The 21,468-nt window shown below is 40.7% G+C and overlaps 1 protein-coding gene across 5 annotated transcripts in view; it reads left to right on the top strand.

Annotated features, from left to right (window-relative positions):
* Positions 1-21,468, top strand: part of MCF2L (MCF.2 cell line derived transforming sequence like) — a 329,928-nt gene that overhangs the window by 304,172 nt on the left and 4,288 nt on the right. For 3 of the 5 annotated variants that reach the window (XM_030201525.1, XM_030201522.1, XM_030201524.1), the window contains exons 25-29: positions 406-472; positions 1,766-1,884; positions 2,468-2,560; positions 8,221-8,295; positions 17,310-17,428. In XM_030201525.1, coding sequence (XP_030057385.1) covers positions 406-472; positions 1,766-1,884; positions 2,468-2,560; positions 8,221-8,295; positions 17,310-17,428 — 473 coding nt within the window. The remainder of the gene's footprint in view (positions 1-405; positions 473-1,765; positions 1,885-2,467; positions 2,561-8,220; positions 8,296-17,309; positions 17,429-21,468) is intronic. The other 2 variants (XM_030201523.1, XM_030201526.1) reach the window with 2 other exon arrangements.

Genomic DNA, 21,468 nt, shown 5'->3' with positions numbered 1-21,468 from the left:
TGAGAATTGTGTCAAATATTCCATTAGTTGCTTTGCTACAAGCCTCTCCACATAATAGAGAATCACAAATGGGAGGAGGTTCCATGGTCAGACCACAGCAAGCTCACCTTTATACTACAATGGAAAGAGAACAGCAAAAACAGAATACCAAGAACATCACATATATGCACAGAGATGATTTTGATTGTACTTAAAAGTAAATCACTTTTTTTTGGACAATATAGTCAGGTTAAGGTGACCAGTGTGTTGTTGGACCTTCAGAATTACCTGAGCCTCTAATCTCCATACTTTAACTATGTATGTTTGTTGACACTGTACCTTTGATAATTGTTACAAAATATTAAAAATGCAATAGAATTCACAGGCTTTAACTTTTTAAATAATCTTTTCTTTCCTTTCTTGCAGAAGCGAGTCAACACAGATCATTAGAACAGACACAAAGTTTGCCATTGCCATCATTGTCTAATACGAGGTGGGTACACAGATAGATCAACTAAAGACTAGGGTGTGCATATTAGCATGGCATAGTAGGGCAGATATCTACAGAGGAGAGCTGGTAGGTGTGCCAGTACAAGCTCCCAGTAGGGCTGTCTATTAAAACAATTTAGAATTTGATTTGAATTCCAGGTTTGTTTCACTTTGCTTTTCATTCATTTTTCATTTCAGTTCACATTTAGAGGCATGTTTTCAAAGCTCTTAGACATAAAGTTACGTGGAGGGGCATTTTCAATGTGACATTTAAATCCGACTTTGGATGCTTTGCAGAAAACGTCCAAAAGTCCATTAGCGAACATGACCATTTTCGAACCTGAAAAAGTCTTTTTTTTTTTAATGGCCATTTGCTAGGTGGTGTTTGCGCTCAGTGCATTTATCTTTTTGGACCATTTTCGGAAAACAATGTTCAAGTGAGAAATGCACAAAATCAAGCCGTTGGGATGTAGGAGGAGCAAGCGTTCTTAGTAGTCTGACCATAGAGACATCCCAGCAGAACAGTGGGGCACCATAGGTGGGCACTGCAGTGGACTTCATGTAAGAGCTCCCAGATATACATCTCAACTTTATCCCCTTATATTGTATGGTGAGCCCTCCAAAATCCACTGCACACAACTGTACACCACTACAGTAGCCCTTATGCCTGCAGTATATGAACTGCATAGAAAACAGCTTAAAAATGGGTTTCAAAAATAGCGATTTGGACGGTTGGCAAAGAAAACATCCAAATACCTCTTTGTACCACTTTTTAGATGTTTTTTTGTTTCGAAAATGAGCCCAATAGTAACTTATGGAACTTTGTAAGTCTAAATGCTTTGAAAATGAGCCCTTAACATACACTGTCTAAAACATATAAGCACTAAAACATGTATGTCTAGCTTCCAGTTTCATAAGATATGTTAGAACTTCGCATTTCATAGTTATCGGGTGTTCATATATCTGTTGCCTGCATTATTCATAGAAAATACTAGCTGAAAGTGAAACACTGCTTTTCTTCCTGGCATTTTAAGTTGTTTTAATTTACAGTTGTTGTATTATTAAATACATATTAAGTTTGATCATTTCTCAGCTTCATATTTAATTATGAGTTCTAATTAGGCTTTGTGGGGTTTTTATTGGGGGTTTTTAAAGCTCTTGCTGATGCTTTAAATATTAAGCAAAATGGAACATTGCCAAATGTTGCTTAGCCAGTAAGTGCCATCATTAAATACATGTGGCAGGAGAAGATTAGGAAGGCTTTTGCTTCACTTATTATTCTACTTTATTCCGGCAGTCCCTTGAGAAGTCATTCAAGGAACACCAGGAAACTAGAAGAGAGAAAAACTGATCCTAGTATAAGCACAGAAGGTTATATCTCTTCAGTGTTACCAAAGTATACAGAAAAAGGCAAAGGTAGGATGATCTTACTGATCACAAGGCACATGCATAATAACCGGAGAAAAGATACACATTGTAATGTATCCTTTATCTTTTTACATGATCTGCGATGGTACATCTTGTTGGACTACCTGCTTCTTATCTTCTCCATCTTTCTAGAACAGTTTATTTTGTATGTTTTACTTGATTCTCGTAACTTTTGCTAGTCAACAAATATGTAGTATTTTTAAAAAATTTAAGTTGTGTCAGGTTCTGAAATTGCAATTCCTGGATTGTCGGTTTGTCCAGTCTTTCTTTGGAATATTGTAATCTGCATAGAACTGTGTAGGTTTTTGTGGAATAGAAGTCTAATATAACATAACGTCAAGAGATGAAGACCAGGGGGGCACTTTAAAGATGTTGTCGTGTACCTCACACTGATTATTTAGCCTTACATACATTCAGCTGCAGGAACAGTTTTGATATATCTGTGTCTTCCGCTGCTCCTCTTTTACTCCTTAAGGAGTTTGTCCTTTGGTGCTAATTGAGGTTCTTTCAAATTTAATTTTCACCTGCATTTTCCTCTTTTTTTTTCTGTCTCTTTCTCTTTCAATTTTAGATGATTCAATAACTAGTCCTACCTCAGAATGCTCTGCACTATCAAAAAAACGCTTTACACTGCAGGGCTTTACTAACCTCAAAAATCAGAAAGGTAAAACTAAAACATCTACTATAAATTCATTTACCATTTCCTACCATGTACAGCATTTATAGAATTTTGTTTACTGTTCAGTTTCTGCAATTGTGGCAACTGAAGATAAACGTAATAGGGATGGTTATTATATTTATTCTGTCTTAACTTTTCAACTGTTTGTGCTCTGGCACAAATTTTAAATTTATTTTTAATGGCAGTCTCTCTGCAACAATTAATATATCAAACCAATAGCAAAGCCACAACTTTCCAATGGTAGATTTTTTTGGTGTCACAGATAATTCCAGAGATTGTATTATTTCAACTATATGGATAAATTTTCCACCTACAGAGTTAATGATTTGAATGTGAAAAATGATGTTTCTTTGGAACAAGATTACTCTTGTGTTGAGATTCTTAGATTATTACTTAGTTTCTGATTGCTAGGAGGAATTCTGGACGGTGCTGTTAACTGTTCTTGCAAAAATTTGGTCCTTGCAAAAAAAATATGGCTTTCCGTGCATCTTCTTACTTCTGCTTATATTAATCTGCCTACCTTTGAGTTCTTTCTGGAGAAGATATATAGGGTACAGCATTTAATAATTAAAGCTATGTCTGATTCATGCTTGCCTTAACAGAAACGTTACTTCCTACATCTAAAAGCCAAACATTACCAATGATTTTTCTGACAGGCCCAGGTATCAGCACAAAGTTAGTTTTGACAGTTTAGAGTGTGTAGGACATTTTGCAAGCTCAAGCAGACATATAAAATTGCATGAAAGTTAGGCACAGAAAAATGATAGTGTCTACTTATATGAGCAGGCATTCCCAGGTGTGGAGAATAGGCAGATCTGGGGCAGGATGGCACCTATGCATATTCTTACTGACACATAAACATTAATACATACAGCTGCCTTGGAACAAGTACAACTTTATGTTCCTACTGTCAGTGGAATAATTTTATAAAGGTACATAAGTACATATGTTACCTTTATAAAGATTTTCAACCAAATTGATTCTACAATCCACAAATAATAAGATCAAAACATCCAACCCAAGTGGAGGTTAATCCCAACACCAAACTAACTATTATATTAGTGAACAACCTTACAAAAGGAGAGAGGAAGAGAGAAAAGGAAAAGACCTCAGAAGTCCGTGGTAATACAGCACCCTACGGACTGGACCAACAGAGCAAGAAAATGGCGACAGTTAAAGTACTGCATCCCTGAAGAGGCCTAAGGATGAAACGGGCCCCATTGGGAACAGATAAGCATGCTACATGCTACACATAAAGTTTATGATTTTAAATGTGTTCACATGATTATAAGTTGAATTCACAATAAAAGTTTTTGAAAGGGTTTTTGGCCGATGATCGATTGAGGTCCAGTGGATACAGCCCATACAGAGCTCTAACTGAGCACTACATGAGCTTTCCATGATCTGGTCCATAGGGTGCTGTATTACCACGGGCTTCTGGGGTCTTTTCCCTTTCTCTCTTCCTCTCTCCTTTTGTAAGATTGTTCAATATTATAATAGTTAGTTTGGTGTTAGGTTTAATTTCCACTTGGGTTCGATGTTTTGGATTTCCAAAATAGGTCCCAAAACAAAGAAGCAAGTAGTTCTTAATAGCATAACACACCCTAATATTCACTAAACCCTTTTAAAAGATTCTTTTGGACCATCATATTAGATGCTCTCCATATTTAAGTTTTCAAAATGCTTCAGTGATGTATTCTGTAAGCCCTTTTAATAAATACAGTATCTTGAGAATATGTCTTCAGTTGTATATGTCCAATCACTGTGTATCTAATCAATATACGACTCTTCTAAACACTAGAAAAATTAAACATTACTTAACTTAAACCGATGAGTAGTGAATCTTCAAACAGCACACTCTTTTACTTCAGCTTTACAGCCATCACCCACTAAACCTGTGATTCCCAAACCTGGTCCTGGAGGCACCCCAGCCAGTCAGGTTTTCAGGATATCCACAATGAGTATTCATGAGAGAAATTTGCATGCAGTGGCTGGGATGCCTCCAGGACCAGATTTGGGAGCCACTGCACTATACCATATAAGGATTACTGTCACAATCATGTTTCAAGCAATCGCTGTGCATCAGGGCAGCATGACATACATTTTTTTAAATAAATTAATTTTCAAACATGCTGCATAGCAGGTCCATAAGACTTCATCACACTGATTTTATTTTCAGAATGACAACTGTATTTAAGCCTCAAATATTCAGTAAATTTTCCAATCAGATCAATTGGGTCAGTGATACTTGTACAATTTAATAGGTGATGGCTGCACATCTGAAGTAAAGAATATGCTGTCTGAAGATTCACTACTCATCAGTTTAAGCTAAGTAATGTTTAATTTTTTGAGTGTTTGGAAGAGTCATATTGATTTGATATAAACTGATTGGGCATATAAAATGGAAGACACATTTCTCAAGATATATTCAATATTTAAAAATATATATCGTTTCACTTCTAATATGATGGCCCAAAACATCTTTTAAAAAGCTTTAGTGAATGATATTAGGGTGTATTTGATACATCTTATAAAAGAGACACAACATACCCATATATGTGCTTTTATAAAATTACTCACTTGGTTTGCACACTAGGGGCCCTGTTTACTAAGCAACGGTAAGGGGGGTCCTTTTAACAAGCTTCTGGAAAAAGGACCCTGCGCTAGCAGCGGGAGCCATTTTTCCCACGCACCAGGGCCCTTTTTACCGCAGTGGGTATAAAGCCCCCAAATATGGCCATCCAATAAGAGAACTACTTACCTCCACACATTGAGGTTGCAGTAAGGGCTCCCACGGTAACCCAGTGGTAACCAGGCAGTGTGCAGCTATTACTGCCGGGTTACCGCCGTGCAAGCCATTTCTGGGGGGGGGGTTCTCTTTCCCACAGAAATGGCGCGTGCTTGGGACAGAACTACTGCTGGTGGCCATTTTGGGCTGGCAGTAGTCCCTATTTAGCATTCAGTAAGCCTGCTTTGGGCTTACCGACACTTTGTAAAAGACCCTCAGGGTGCGTTAGTTTTTTTAGCACATGCTAATGATTAGCACACGCTAAACACTAAGTTGCCCAAAGGAATATATGGGTGACTCTAGCGTTTAGCGTACACTAAAAACGCTAGCTTAGTAAACAGGGCCTAAGATGTCACCTTTGTGATATAGCTCACACTCCTCTACCTCAGAGGGGGGTTTTGAATGCCTTCTGAGCAGCATTCCCATCTCTGACGACTCCAGAGACCAGAAGCCTGTCTCAGGAATCAGACTCAGGTCCTCTGTATAGTAGCTAGCAACACCTGCTACTAAACCATGAGTCTCCTTGTCCCTCCTATACAGCTTACAAATCTGTACCAGAGCTCAGTAGTTCACTGACATTCCATTTGCCAAATCAGTTGACCTCTGTCCTGATTCTCTGGCCATGTTGCCACTCACAGCACTGTTGATAAGAAAACTGTATGGGTCAATATTTATATGCCACTCTCAGATTTGTTTTAATATGAGTGTTTCTATGCGAATCACTTGGGATAAGCTGGTCATAAAGTTTTAAAATAAATAAATAAATAAATGCTAGTCATGGCTTTTAAATTGCTTCCTATATACAGCACCATCATCTACATAGTTTGCATCAAAGAGCCTACTCTTTATGTGTGTATGCATCCACTGCTTTATAAGAGGCCTTTTCAAGATGTAAAATGTGCTTTAAATGCAAAAACAACAAGCTTTATAAATAATCCCATCACCACGCAGAGCCTTTGCATCTACTTTGTGTTTATCTCCAGTCAATTTTATCAGAATCTACTTGAGCATATAAAGTACGGTCCCATATACTCCAGTGCCTTATAAAATTAGCCCCGTAAAAGACTATTCTATAAACCAGGTGCTCATTTACGTGTACGTTATCCCCGGGATTCTTTATATGATGCCTTAATTTCCGTACAGAAATCGAAGTGTAGTCTATAACAATGCACATAACTTAATTGGTTAACTAGCTAATCAGCACTGTGAATCAATTATCAGCACTAATTGGCATTAAGATTTACATGCACAAGTCGCTAAGATTACTCTGTAATGTTGTGAGCCTAAATTCTAAGTCGCATAGTTGGAAAGAGGGTGGGGTGTGGGTATTTCTGAAATCTGTGTGCATTGTTATAGAATACATCTGCTCTGTGCCTAATTTAGGCGGTGGGATTTACGCCAAGTAAAATATAGCATAAATGTCCATGACTACATTTTGGTCACATGGAGATGCGTTCGGCATTATTTTATATACCACGTGGAAATTTAAGCCTATTCTATAAAAATTAGGTGTACTTTACAGAATACACGTAGGCGTATTTTTTTCTGAGCGGAATTTTCAGTCACCTTTTATATAATCTGGCCCTATAGGTGTAAAGTTTTAGAATAATGACATATGCATGCATAAATGCCATTATGCTACCTATGTGCTGTTTTGTAAATATCCACTTAAATTTACATAGCACATATTTGTAAGGGGGCATACATAGGGGAGGATCACAGACAGGACATAGGTGGGGCTTCCATTTATGCACGTAACTTACAGAATAATGTAAGTTACACATGTCCCTGCTGAACTTAGGAACTCACAGTTAACACCAGTATTCTGTAATGGAATCTAGGCACCTTGGTTCCATTATACAATAGGTTTTTACTATATAGTCTTGGAGCATCTAAATGGTGGTGCCCAGTTATAGAATTGCCCTCATAATGTCTATTGGGGCCTTGAGTACACACACCAGGAAGCTTACTACTTTCATTCAAAAATACATCTGTAACCCTTTTTGCTCTAGGAAGGAATATTTTGTGAGTGCTGATATTTGGAGAACTCTCTAAATACATTTCTTTTTTGTTTAATTTGTATGAAGCTTTTATTAAACATTGAAAAGCCTTTAAACAGACATTAAGACAACATAGCAAAAACCAGATAGCAAAAACCAATCACAGTACAATAACTCCAATGTCCAATATAACCCAACTAATATGAAGCTTACAAGAAAAAGTCTAACAAGATCAATGTCACACATAAAACAGAATTACGCCTCAATTTTATAAAAACTTTTTTGTTGTTTTTTGTTACTAAACCCAAACACCCACCCCACCCCTCCCCACCCCACACCCCAAGTGCCCCGCTTAACAAGAACAATGTTTCCTAAAAGGTTACCAAATTGCCTCCCATTTCTCCACAGTACTATTACGCACCGCCCTGAGTCTTTCCATCTCACAAATATACCATAATGATAAATGTACAGAATACCAATATGAAGATAAGAAATGTAGAGTATAATTCAGTAGCAACATGCTCACGAAGGACTTGAGCCATGGACTTATTCTTATCATGGCTTAATGCTTTGTGTAGTACTGAAGTTTCTAGATGAAAGTATAAATATGAAGTCTAACAACTACAAATTCTTATCTGACACACTTCTCATAGTGTTAATCAGAGTGAAAAATAAAAATGAATTGTCAAGTCATAACTAGTGTGATTCTAAAACCTTGAGCAACTGCTCGTTTATCAGGAACTGGCTTATCACTCCAGTAGGAACTCAAAGATGCTGTACACCAGTAACTACTACTACACTGTATGTTCTTCATCAGTTCTTCTCTTCTATGATTTTGCCTGTTCATCCTCTTTCAGCTTCTCCTACAAGTCCTGACAAAAAAACTAAGCGCCATGAAGTAAAGAGTGACCCAACTCCTTTTGGTTTAAGAGGTAGAGTCTTACAAACTTTTGTATTCGAGTGCTGAACTATGATTCTCTCCTTTGGAAGTAGGTCAGCAGGTTGTATTAAGCAAAGGTCCCAGCAGCAAGCAAGTCAGATTTTAGGAGACTACAGGACATGTCTCTGCTTAACTACTGAGTATCACATGACCTGAATAAAGCTTTGTTGTGCTATGGATGACCAAAGGGGCAGAGCAAACTTTGCTATTGATTAGTACACATTGGAAAAGAGAAAAGGGTTCCTGTTAATCAAAAGGCAGAGGCATTTCCTTCACTCACGTTTTTTCAATATTTATTGAGCGAGGTGGTATATAATATTATAAAATACAACACATCATAATGTAGAGAACAATGTATGATGAATTAGGTTTCTTTAGGTAAATATCAGTTACAATACTTTACCAGATTAAAAAAAAAACCTTATGCATATCAGTGGCACATCCCCATACCTTCTGGCAGAGAGGGTCCTTTGGAATGCTGTCTGCTGTAGCTCCCCTCCATGAGTACAGCTATTGTCTCTATTGACGAGCCTGTCCTTCCCTTCTATTCTGAGGACCTAGTGTCGTCTTCTCACTGCCTTTGCAGGTGGTGGATGGTTTAACCCGTTTGAGTTTCTGGACTCCGAGTCTCAGGAGATCCGACCCGGTCTTTTTCCATCAGTTTTTCCTTGATGTTCTTGTGAGGGATTGGAAGGCTCTTCTGTAGCTCTGCTCCCTCCCATGGACACCAAGAACAAGTTTCAGAAGACTCTTGGGTTTCATGACTCTACTACTTCATCCTTCCATGGTGATTGGATACACCCTCACGTGATTCCATGACCAATGTTTTGGTGCTCACTAGCAGGGACGCTAGTGCTGTGGGCTCACTCAAAATGTCACTTCCCTCACCTGTTCGACGCTCCTTCCGGCTAGGTCATCCCGCAGTTCCGTCTGAAAGGGACGAGATTCAGTCTTAGGAGGGTCTGTTTCTGTTTCCTATTTCTGGCAGCTGTCATCTTGGTTGGATCAATGGCTGCAGCCATCTTGGATAGCTGAAGAGTCGTAGCCATCTTGGATAGCTCTAGGGGTACAGCCATCTTGGATAGATCATCTCTTAGGAAGCCATCTTGGAGTAACAAGGACAGGAAGGAAGCCCATATTTGGTCCTTTCAGATCTCCTGTGGGGGCAGCCATTTTGGATTCAGCTGAGGATGGTTGACTCCAATTGTCTTACTATTTAAAGCCTTGCCTTTAGTCCTTCTGTGCTTCAGCTTCTATTCAGTTCCTGGGTAGTTGCAGTGCAGTTGGACCTTCTTGTATTTGTTCCTGATTTTTGACCTTTGCCTGTTTTGGACTCTGTTATTTGCTGCCTGCCCTGACTTTGGACCGGATCCTGACCATTGCTTGTTCGCTGCCTGCCCTGACTTTGGACCGAATCCTGACCATATCTTGTTTGCTGCCTGCCCTGACTTCGGACCGAATCCTGACCATTGCTTGTTTGCTGCCTGCCCTGACCTCGGACCGAATCCTGACCATTGCTTGTTTGCTGCCTGCCCTGACCGCGGACCAGATCCTGACTACCTCCTTCTAGGTATCTGTTTTCCACCTGTGTCTTTCCTGGGCAACAACCCCGCATGGTTACAAAAGACCTGTAGACTGCCCGCACCTGCAGACTCAACTTCCAGGGAACGGCGGCCTTCCCAGGTGAAGATTCAGGGTTGTCTGTGCGCCTTCCGACACCGACATTGGACTCAGCTAAGGTGTGGGATCAAGGCACAAGGGCTCACAGTCTGACACTGAAGGACACATATGGAGTTTTCGTTGCCCTTCTCCTGACCCCTCAGACCAGCTACCTTTTCCAGAGCATACCCTATGAATCTTCATTCCATGCTGGCATTGGAAGCTTATCGCTTATTGGAGCTGGTCAGTTGCCTGAACAAGAGATGGTCTGTCCCCCGTTCTGGTGCCATTCCTTGCTGCAGCTTCCAGCAGGACCAGGTGGTCCTTAGTGTCTGTGTCTCGCTAACTTTGTATGGTTGCCGGAGGCTGGTGGCTCCCAAATTCCAGAGAGGACCTCTTTTGGGATCAGATTGGAGGGGGTCACTAACCTCATCAGGACCTCATGGCTGCCATCACATTTTCTACTCCCGAGTACTTTCTTCGACTTCCTCCTTTTTAGGAGATTCTTCCTTAAATCAAAATAAAGGTCCTTTTCTTCGCCACCTCTTCTCGCTGGCCTTCATAAAATTCAAATTAGCCTATTTCTTCCTGTTTTCAGCTTGCCTCTCAGCCTGCATAGCGCTTCAAATGCGCCAATGTACCCCTTTGGATGACTCCAGGGAAGACTTGTTCTCCAGAGGACAATTGCTCTATTGCACATTATTGCCCGGATACCCTACTGGTTGCGCGGAGGCTGCTGTTTTTCAGGCCTCGGGCTGACAGCTCTTCCATTGAGAGTGGCTCAAATCAGTCTCAGTATGAGGTGTTTCTTTTGGAATATCTCTCAGCCTTTCTGAAGGCCTTTGATCATGGGCACTTCTCACCAGGGGGAGACAATTGCGTTTCTATTCTGAGCGTCCTTGGCTCTTTGTTCACTACGGGACTGCTTTTTATGCTGCCTCTTGACTCTTCTTCTTTCTTGGCAGCGTACAGTCTAAGATGGTCCCCTTCCTGTGGAATTTTCTGGATAGGCCAAAGCTGTCATTGAGGGCAGGGCCATCCCAAGTTGGGAGAGGTTTTCCATTCCTACTCCCCATGGTTCTGGGTGATTGTCAGCTCTACCATCTAACCTTCCTGGCTATTCTACATAAGCAGTCTCTTTCTTTTCAACTGAGAACGTTTTACTTCCTTTTGACTTCATTCAGGATATTTACTATGTGTCGTTCTCTTGGCAGCTTCCCCGTGCTGCCTGTGAGTCCCTATATTTGCTCATTCGATTCCTTGCTGTGCACATCGACAACCGGTGCTCGGGGTCCACTTGGAGCACTTTTTGGGTGCTGTACATAGTGAGATTTTTGTTACACTGACCCCAGTCCCTTCTGCTTCCTGTATCCTTCTTCATCATTGGGTTCCTGCTGTCGACTCGCCTAACTTGGTGTCTCTCCCACTATAGGGAGCAGATGTTCTGGTCGCTCAGACCAGTTGGGCACTGGGCTTGTTGCCATATCCCTCTTCCATTTGTGAATTGCATAGCTTCCACTATCTGTACACACCCATGCTTCCTTTTCCATGGGATATCCTAGCACACTCTAACTTCTTAGTGATGTCAGACCATGGGGACACTGAAGGAATTTATCCTTATGTACCCATGGCTCATTTGCTTTCGCCTTTGGGAACCAATTCTGCCCCATTAGTCCCTGTGATGGTACTCGATTTTGGGATCTTCTAAGGGTAGCAGTTTCCCACCTATAGTGCGAAACCCTTTTGTTAGGTTTTTCCCCTCGACTGTTTTGTCAACCTCGGCCTCTAGGAGGCCTCATACATCCAGCGTTTGCAGTGTAGACTATCTAGCTGCTTTACTTTCGTTCACACAGTCGATGCTCTGGCTTCGTCCTCTGTGTCAGGGGGCTGTACGACTGTGACGGAGGATTGTTTTTTCAGATATGCTCCTTCACACCAATTCTTGGACAGGCAATTTTAACAGTCTGGCCTTTAGACTTTACAAGGTCCTGTGGTTCTTATTCTAGACCATCCTTGCAGTATCTCTCATGGTTACTCTAGTGCATCGCCCGTCCTTCCTTTCTCCTCCAGGTGAGGTCTGTACCAGACTACCATCTCCTACCTTTCCCCTTCTTTGGGGAATCACTCTTGTCTATTCACCTCCTTTCTTTTCCCTGTTGGGGTAGGCTCTGTTGCCAAGCAGCTATGTCCTGGGAGCCCATTCTCTGCTTCCATCTTCGCCTCTTCAGTTTGACGTACTGGAATTCTCTTTGGACCATGGAGTATTCTCCACCCCTCTTCCTGTGCAATGGGGAGTCATCTCTGCATCCCATCCTCCAGGCTATGGCTCTCGTGGCATGGCTTATCTAGGTTTCTGGATAGTTTCCTTTCCTTAAGTTGTCTCCACAGCCTTTCTGGATTTTCAAGTTTTCCTTAAGAAGTGTTTCTCTTTCAAATGAGATAGTTTGCCTTGTGATATGTATACCTTCTACATCTTTCTGAGTTTAATTTTGTCAACTTGCTAGGGTGTCACCTCAGTGTATTCAGTGCTGTCATCTTTGAGTAACGAATACACCTTTTCACACCTCTGTCCCTTCAGCGTCAGTATCCCCATTTCCTAAGCACTGCTTTTACGCTGTTTATTTCCGTGTCAGTGGGAGTTCTCGACCTGAACATATTTACTCCTGCTAACTGTTCCTTACTAGGACCATGACCATTGGCCCTGGGACCAGTTTTCATTTTTTCATCATAATGGAATGGTTCTCTGCATGCACCCTAGGTTCTTACCTCAGGTTCTATAGGCGTTCATTTTACATTAGCTGCTGTTCTTGCCTCTACCCTTCCCGCAAATTCCTTCCCATGGCAGGCACGTATTCCACTCATTGGACTGCAAGCGCCTTTTGGCCTATCTTTGTTACGGTCTCAGCCCCAAAGGCTGCCTCCTCAGATTTTTGTTTCTTTCTCTCTCACAAGCTGTGGGTCACCTTAGTAGAATGTTCGATGTCTGTTTAGCTACGGTACCTCCATATTTTTCTTTCCCTTTTGCCCAGGCTGGGCTACCCATGCTAATCCACTTCAGGTTTCCAGTGTCAAACTATGGCTGTATCATTTGCTTCTTTTGCTTAGATTAGTTAGTTGTGGTGTTCTCTTCATCCCACACATGTATGTCTCATTCCTGTTTTAGTTAGCATGCCTGTGGAAGCATTCCCAACATATCCATAGATTTGGATGAATGGTATTTACTTTTGATTTTAGAATTCAACTCCACCCGCCTAGCCCGTTCGTATTCTATTCCAGGCTTCACCGCGATGATTTGCATGTGGTTATCACTTTCTCTGTATTCTATCCTCGCTATTATGAGGTGCAAGTCATCATTGGTTGTTCCTCATGAGCCTGGTAGCTAGGGATTCACCAATTGTGAGAATATTAGCCTGCTTGTCCTCGAAGAAAGCGAAGATACTTACCTTTAGCAGGTATTCTCCAAGGACAGCAGGCTATATATTCTCACATACCCTCCCACCTCTTCTTGGAGTTGACTTTTATGCTTTTCGTTTTAGTATTGTGCTGTTGGCCCCGCGCTTGCACGGTGGGCGGGAAGGCACTTGCGCATGCACACTGGAGCACGTCTCGCTCCAAAAGACCTCTGTTTAAAAGCTTGATACAAGCTCCGGACCGGGGCAACGCAGCAACGCATTACCCAACTGTGAGAATATATAGTCTGCAGTCCTTGGAGAATACCTGCTACAGGTAAGTTACTGCAAATGACATCCTTGAGATAATAGAGGATAAGATAAGGTGTATTTTGTTGTTGATCCAATGGGAACATCACTAGTTCTTCCACAGGTGCAAATTTAGTGCTAGCATTGACCAGAGCTAAATGGCTTAGCACTTCTAATCTTGTCACAGCAGCTCAGCGCAGACAAGGTAACCACAATATGGTTTGCAGTGAAACTCAGTGTTGTGTGGTGGGTTTAAATGTTTTGGGCTTTATTCAGCATGTGGTTATGCAAACTCCCGTCTTCTGCAACTTCCCTTCCTGCAGTCATAGTTCTTTGTCAATACTGAAGATTCAAACATACCTTTTCACCAATCAGAAAAGCAGATTTCAACAACTATAAGCATCATTCAGAAAAACAATAATATGATAGTTGAAATCGACCTGCAGTAAGCAAAATAGTCACATCTAACCTGAAAATCAAAAATTTAAGAAGCAAGAACAGTGGCACTACACCAGTGTTTCCTAACTCAGTCCTGGAGTACCCCCTTGCCAATCAGGTTTTTGGGATATCTGCAATGAATATGCATGAAAGAGATTTGCATGCAATGGAGGCAGTATATGCAAATCAATCGCATGCATATTCATTGTGGATATCCTGAAAACCTGACTTTTCTTCACTGCTAGCAGCAGTACTAGGAATGATGAAGAAAGGTTTGGAGCGACTGGTACACAGAACAGAGATAGTGGAAGAACCCTGATGCAGTGGCAAAAGTGCTTCAAAACTCTGACGAGTTGTGATATGTATAGCTCTACAGGATTAAGAACCAAGGATTGGACTGTGATGAGAAATATTTTTGAGTCACTGTGGTTTGGAGTGGACAAGGCTGTATTCTTTACGATAAGTGAACCCTGTTTATGATTGAATAATATATAGAAGTAAGAAGAAGTGAAATGTGTTGAGATTATATATCCTGGACAGACTATATAAATTAATGGGGAGGTTTTTGAGTCAATGGTTGAAGAAACTGAGAGCTTAATTGCTCAGTTACAGCTTTATAAAAGATATAGCTACCCAAAATTTCTGAGGTTTTTCCTACTCCTCAATTGTATATTTAGATACTGACAATGTGAGAGGAAATGGTATAGTTAAGTATAGTTCCTTGGATATTTAAAATAATCGCCTTAGCTACTACAGTGGTGTTATTGTTTGGCCTGTGCCAAAATAACACATCTTGACAGTGGCCCACATTGTTAACGACGCCCCTTCCAGTGTATTCAAAATATGAATCTTAATAGCATAATTACGGTAATAATCAGAAATCATCACTAACTTCCTAAGGACCCTTTGATCTCTGCAAATAGCATTCTACTAGTAAAGTCTGCATTTAGTTTTCACTGAAAATGCACGTTATGTTGCCACTAGTTGGAATAGATTATAGCCTTTCTACCAGATATGATTGATACTCAACCTGTGCAATTTTTTGTAAGGAGGATATCTAAATTGATTCATAGAACTGAGCTGGATTCTGTTTGCTTGTTTATTTTTGCTGTTTCATTAGAATTGCTCTCTGAACTAGACTAGAGAAATCACCAGTATGGTATCGTTTTATAGCCTCATTTCATATCACACTATCAGGCTTATTTTTGAAAGAGAAGGGTGCCCATCTTCCGACACAAATCAGGAGATGGGCGTCGTCCTCTCAGTGTCGCCCAAATTGGCATAATCGAAAGCCAATTTTGGACACCCTCAACTGCTTTCTGTCGCGGGGATGACCAAAGTTCAAGGGGGCGTGTCGGCAGCGTAGCAAATGCGGGACTGGGGCGTGCTTAAGAGATGGGCGTCCTCGGCTGATAATGGAAAAAAGAAGGGCGTCCCTGACAAGCACTTGGCCAACTTTACTTGGTCCATTTTTTCTTGCGACCAAGCCTCAAAAAGCTGCCTGAACTGACCAGATGACCACCGGAGAGAATCGGGGATGACCTCCCCTTACTCCCCCAGTGGTCACCAACCCCATCCCACCCTAAAAAAAACGTACATTTTTTTTTGCCAGCCTCTATGCCAGCCTGAAATGTCATACCCAGCTCCATCACAGCAGTATGCAGGTCCCTGGAGCAGTTTTAGTGGGTGCAGTGCAATTCAGGCAGGCGGACCCAGGCCCATTCCCCCCTCCCACCTATTACACTTGTGGTGGTAAATGTGAGCCCTTCAAAACCCACCAGAAGCCCACTGTACCCACATGTAGGTGTCCCCCTTCACCGCTTAGGGCTATGATAGTGGTGTACAGTTGTGGGGAGTGGGTTTTGGGGGGGGGGGTTGGGGGGCTCAGCACACAAGGTAAGGGAGCTATGTTCCTGGGAGCAATTTCTGAAGTCCACTGCAGTGCCCCCTTGGGTGCCCGGTTGGTGTCCTGGCATTTGAGGGGGACCAGTGCAGTACAAATGCTGGCTCCTCCCATGACCAAATGGCTTGGATTTGGTCGTTTCTGAGATAGGCATCCTCGGTTTCCATTATCGCCGAAAACCGTGGACGACCATTTCTAAGGTCGACCTAAATGTTGAGATTTGGGCGTCCCCGACCGTATTATCGAAACGAAAGATGGACGCCCATCTTGTTTCGATAATATGGGTTTCCCCTCCCCTTCAAGGATCTGTCCTGCGAGGATGGCCCCAGGAAAACATGGGCGTCCCGTTCGATTATATCCCTCTTTGTCTTCTTTCAAAGAACGTTCCAATTGAGGAAACAGAGTACTTAATGTGAACTTATGAAGACCCAATCTCATACCCTTGTATCATAATGCTAACACAAAAATTGAACACTCATGGACAAGATCACATTATTATAAATTTGTTATGCTTAATATATGATTAATTAATTGTATTTGGGTTTTCAATTTGATAAATTTAAAATTCCTATGCGTGGTTTCCATGACTGCCTGTTTGTATTACGTATTATGATGTTGATAAATGCCTATACCAGCAAATTCTCATTTTTATGAAGAAGAAAAATATGGATTCTATGTTAGTTTCTCCCTAAAGAATCCTTTGTGTGGAGCTACTTTAAAATATAAATGCAATAATTTTTGGAATATGGCTATTGTGATACATTACAGTAGTGACCCTTCCTGAATCATGATCCCTTGAGGTTCAAAATAAAATTTTCTGATGGATCTTTTGGACTTTTTGAACCTTGATTTCTCCAGTTCAAAAAAATATAAAATTCATCTCTGCCGGAAATTCCATCTTACATAAGATCTGCTAAGATAAAACTTGAACTTTAAATCTGACACTTGATTGAATTTTTACAGCAATGTAATTGAATATATGGATGTGGCAGATGCAGATACAAGTTTTGCATATGAAATACTTAGTAGATTAATCGAATATAGAAGCAGAGGTGCCAGCCATGAGGGTGCAATGGGTGTTTCAAGCATCACCAGAGTCAACAAACTCTCAGAGAGGGATAATTTGCATTGTCAGTTACTTTGGTCCCTATGGTTAGCAGGGTAAACAAGAATGCAACCCAAATACCCTGAAGAAAGATGCATGTAGGCTACTTAGTAGTTTGGTCATTTTTTGATACTGCTTTAAATGTATTTTAATTTTTCAAAATTGGAACCAAGTTTATAATTCTAGAACTGATTCTTTGTTAGACTGGTCTCAGACATCCCAATCACTTGATGCCTCAGAAGAAAACAATGATGGATGGTCTAGTGCTGATGATCCTCTTAATTCATCAGATGCAGAAGAAGAAGGTGGTGATAGAAAGCTAGTAAGTGTAAAAGATTTTCTACTGATTCCTTGAATTTTTTTTTATTGAATTTCAGATTTTTGTACAGAATATAATTCCAGAAAATGAAAGAATATGATCTTATATATCCATCATACTACCTCAAGAAATAAGAAATCATTTAGTCCACATCTCAGGAACTAACTAAAGCTGAGTTATTGAGAAAAGGAAATGAAATAATCTCCTATCCACCCCCCAAAAAAATGATTTAATGTATCATATTAAGTAGCATCTTGAAGAAGATGTTTAAAAGACATTTTTCCAAATGGGTGGGATCTGTAAGCACATATCAACTATTTCCATACTTGACCAAGCACTTGCAAGAAAACCTCAAGAAAAAAGTAGTTCCCACAGCCAAAACAAGGTTTCAGCCGTAGGAATTGCTTTCTACAAAGCTGTTTGCCTAGCCACGTCAGGAAAAATAGTGATCTGTTAGCCACAGAAGGAAACATTTTTCTTAGCAAAATACATTTTTAGAATAGTATTCTTTTCAACTTCAGAATTGACTCTAGAAATTGAGAAACACCCAAAGTATCAACAGAGTCTATCTGATCAATTGTCCCTCTTCATTGGACACTCTGGAACTTCTCATAATATAAAATATATTCTCCAATGATCGTTATCAGCTTTAGGATATTGAAGAGTCTCCTTCAAATACATTTTTAAAAGTTCAAGAGGAGCCAAATAGTGAGTCACTAGAAAATTTAACATTTTGCGATTCCCACTCCTAAAATGGTTTTCCCTCTGCCTGTGAGTCCAATAAACTGCTGTTTTTAACAGCTGCAAACTGCAAAGTAGTCAAAAAAGTCTTACCTTTAGGTGACCATTTCTCCAGCTCTAAAAGTCTGTCTTCATGCTCAGAGAGCTTGATGACCCCTTTCCAAATATCTTTACTAGTTACTTCATCTATTGCCAAACCTGAGATAATCTGGACTGCAGTGGACATAAAGGCCCTATTTCAGGGCTTTAACCCCATTTGAAATACTAGAGACACCACCCATTGTGATATGTAAATCAGTAGGGGAATTTTTACTCCATCGGGATTAATGCCTGTACTGGGAATAGTTACTGTAGGTAGGGGGGAGATGGCATACGAAGAGAGTGAAGCAGCATTAGGGGGTAAAGAACTCACCGTTACTGATGATGTCACCAGAGAAAGTACCTTTACATGATGATCCATACGGTCGCAGATACAGCCAACTTCGTTTCCCCATATTAGTTGGTCATAATCTCCTACTCCTTTGGGCTCCAAAGGGGCATGGCCCTATGAAAGCAGCAAGCAAGTGGATAGAGTAGCCTAGTGGTCAGTACAGTGGACTGAGAACAACGGAACCCAGGTTCAATTCCCACTTTAACTCTTTAATTTCAGTACAAGTATGTGAACCCTCCTGGAACATAGAAGTGCCCCCTGCACCTAAATATAAAAGTGACCAGCAAGCCTGAAGGCTATTGTAGTGGTGCACCTTTATATACAGTAGGTTTTCTCTATTCCTGGAAGGTTCACCGTGCAATATGAAGGGATTTAGGTGGAATTTTTACCTGGGTCCCTTTATGTGAAGTCCGCTGCATTGACCCTTTACACTGCTAGGATGTCTGTGTTGCCAGGTTTCTAGGAATGCTAGTGCATAAGTGTTGCCATACTGGGACAGACCAAAGGTCTATCAAGTCAAGTATCCTGTTTCCAACAGTGGCCAATCCAGGTCACACGTACCTGGCAAAATCCCAAAACAGTACAATACATTTATGCTGCTTATCCCATGAATAAGCAGTGGATTTTCCTAAGTCCATTTTAATAATGGCTTATGGACTTTTCTTTTAGGAAGCCAGCCAAACTTTTTTAAAAACCCCACTAAGCTAACTGCTTTTACCACATTCTCTGGCAATGAATTCCAGAGTTTAATTACACATTGAGTGAAGAAATATTTTCTCCAATTTATTTTCAATTTACTACTTAGTAGCTTCCTTGCGTGCCCTCTAGTCCTAGTATTTTTGGAAAGAGTAAACAAGTGATTCATGTCTACCTGTTCCACTGCACTTATATATCTCTATCATATCTCCCTTCAGCTGTCTTTTCTCCAAGCTGAAGAGCCCAAGCTGTTTCAGCCTTTCCTCATAGGGAAGTTGTCCCATTCTGTTTATCATTTTCATCGCCCTTCTGTGTAGCTTTTCTAATTCCACTATATCTTTTTTTGAGATGCGGTGACCAGAATTGCACACAGTATTCAAGGTGCGGTCGCATCATGGAGCGATACAAAGGCATTTTAACATCCTCATTTTTATTTTCCATTCCTTTCCTAATAATACCTAACATTGTATTTGCTTTCTTTGCCACCGAAGCACACTGAGCAGAGGGTTTCAAAGTATCATCAACGATGACTCCTAGATCCTTTTCCTGGTCAGTGACTCCTAATGTGGAACTTTGCATCATGTAGCAATAGTTTGGGTTTCTCTTTCCCACATGCATCACTTTGCAGTTGCTCACATTAACCATCATCTGCCATTTGGATGCCCAGTCTTCCAGTCTCATAAGGTCGTCTTGCAATTTTTCACAATTCTCTTGTGATTTAACTGAATAACTTTGTGTCATCGGCAAATTTAATTACCTCACTAGTATGTTAAAAATCAGCGGTCCCAACACAGACCCCTGCAGAACCCCACTATCTACCCTTCTCCATTAAGAATGCTGATCATTTAACCTTACTCTCTCTTTTCTATCCTTTGGCCAGTTTTTAATCCACAATAGAACACTACCTCCTCTCCCGTGAGTTTCCAATTTCCTCTGGAGTCTTTCATGAGGTACTTTGTCAAATGTCTTTTGAAAATCCAGATACACAATATCGACCGGCTCACCCTTATCCATATATTCGTTCACCCCTTCAAAGAAATGTAGTAGATTGGTGAGGCAAAATTTCCCTTCACTAAATCCATGTTGGCCTTGTCTCATTTTAATCCCTGCTTTTGAATATGGTCTGTAATTTTGTTCTTTATAATAGTCTCTACCTACCATTGTGCTCGGCACCAACGTCAGGCTCACCGGTCTTTAATTTCCTGGATCACCTCTGGAGCCCTTTTTAAAAATCGGCATTACATTGGCCAACCTCCAGTTATCCAGTATCATGCTTGATTTTAAAGATAAATTACATATTATTAACAATAGTTCCACAAGTTCATTTTTCAATTCTATTAATACTCTGGGATGTATACCATCCGGTCCTGGCGATTTGCTACTCTTCAATTTGTCAAATTGCCCCATTACATACATCTTACAGAGATTTGATTCAGTTTCTCAGACTCGTCAGAACTGAATACCATTTCTGGCACCGGTATCTCTCATACATCTTCCTCGGTGAAGACTGAAGCAAAGAATTCATTTAATCTCTCCTCTATGGCCTTATCTTCCCTCTTTTACCCCTTGGTCATCTAGCTGTCCAACCGATTCTTTTGCCGGTTTCGTGCTTTCAATAAAGCTAAAAAAGTTTTACTATGCGTTTTTGCTTCCAATGCAATCTTCTTTTCAAAGTCTCTCTTTGCCTTCCTTATCAGCGCTTTTCATTTGACTTGCCATTCTTTATGTAGTTTCCTATTATTTTCAGTTGGATCCTTCTTCCATGTTCTGAAGGATTTTCTTTTAGCTCTAATAGCTTCCTTCACCTCACTTTTTAACCGTACCAACTATCGTTTGATCTTCCTTCCTCCTTTTTTAATTCACGGAATATATCTGGTCTGGGCTTCTCAGCTGCTCCTCTAAGGTTTTTTTTTCACCATTTTTCTGATTTTATCATAGTCTCCTTTTTGAAAGTTAAATGCTAACTTATTGGATTTCCTGTGTGTACTTACTCCAGAGCTTATTTCAAATCTGATCATGTTATGATCACTGTTATCAAGAGGCCCCAGCACCATTACTTCCTGCATCAAATCATTTGCTCCACTAAGGACTAGGTCTGGAATTGTTCCTCCTCTTGCTGGCTCCTGAACTGGCTGCTCCATAAAGCAGTCCTTGATTCCATCAAAGAATTTTACCT

The sequence above is a fragment of the Microcaecilia unicolor genome, chromosome 4 (genome assembly GCF_901765095.1).
Source record: "Microcaecilia unicolor chromosome 4, aMicUni1.1, whole genome shotgun sequence".
Classification (NCBI taxonomy): domain Eukaryota; kingdom Metazoa; phylum Chordata; class Amphibia; order Gymnophiona; family Siphonopidae; genus Microcaecilia; species Microcaecilia unicolor.
This window is presented reverse-complemented; position numbering and strand designations above follow the sequence as displayed.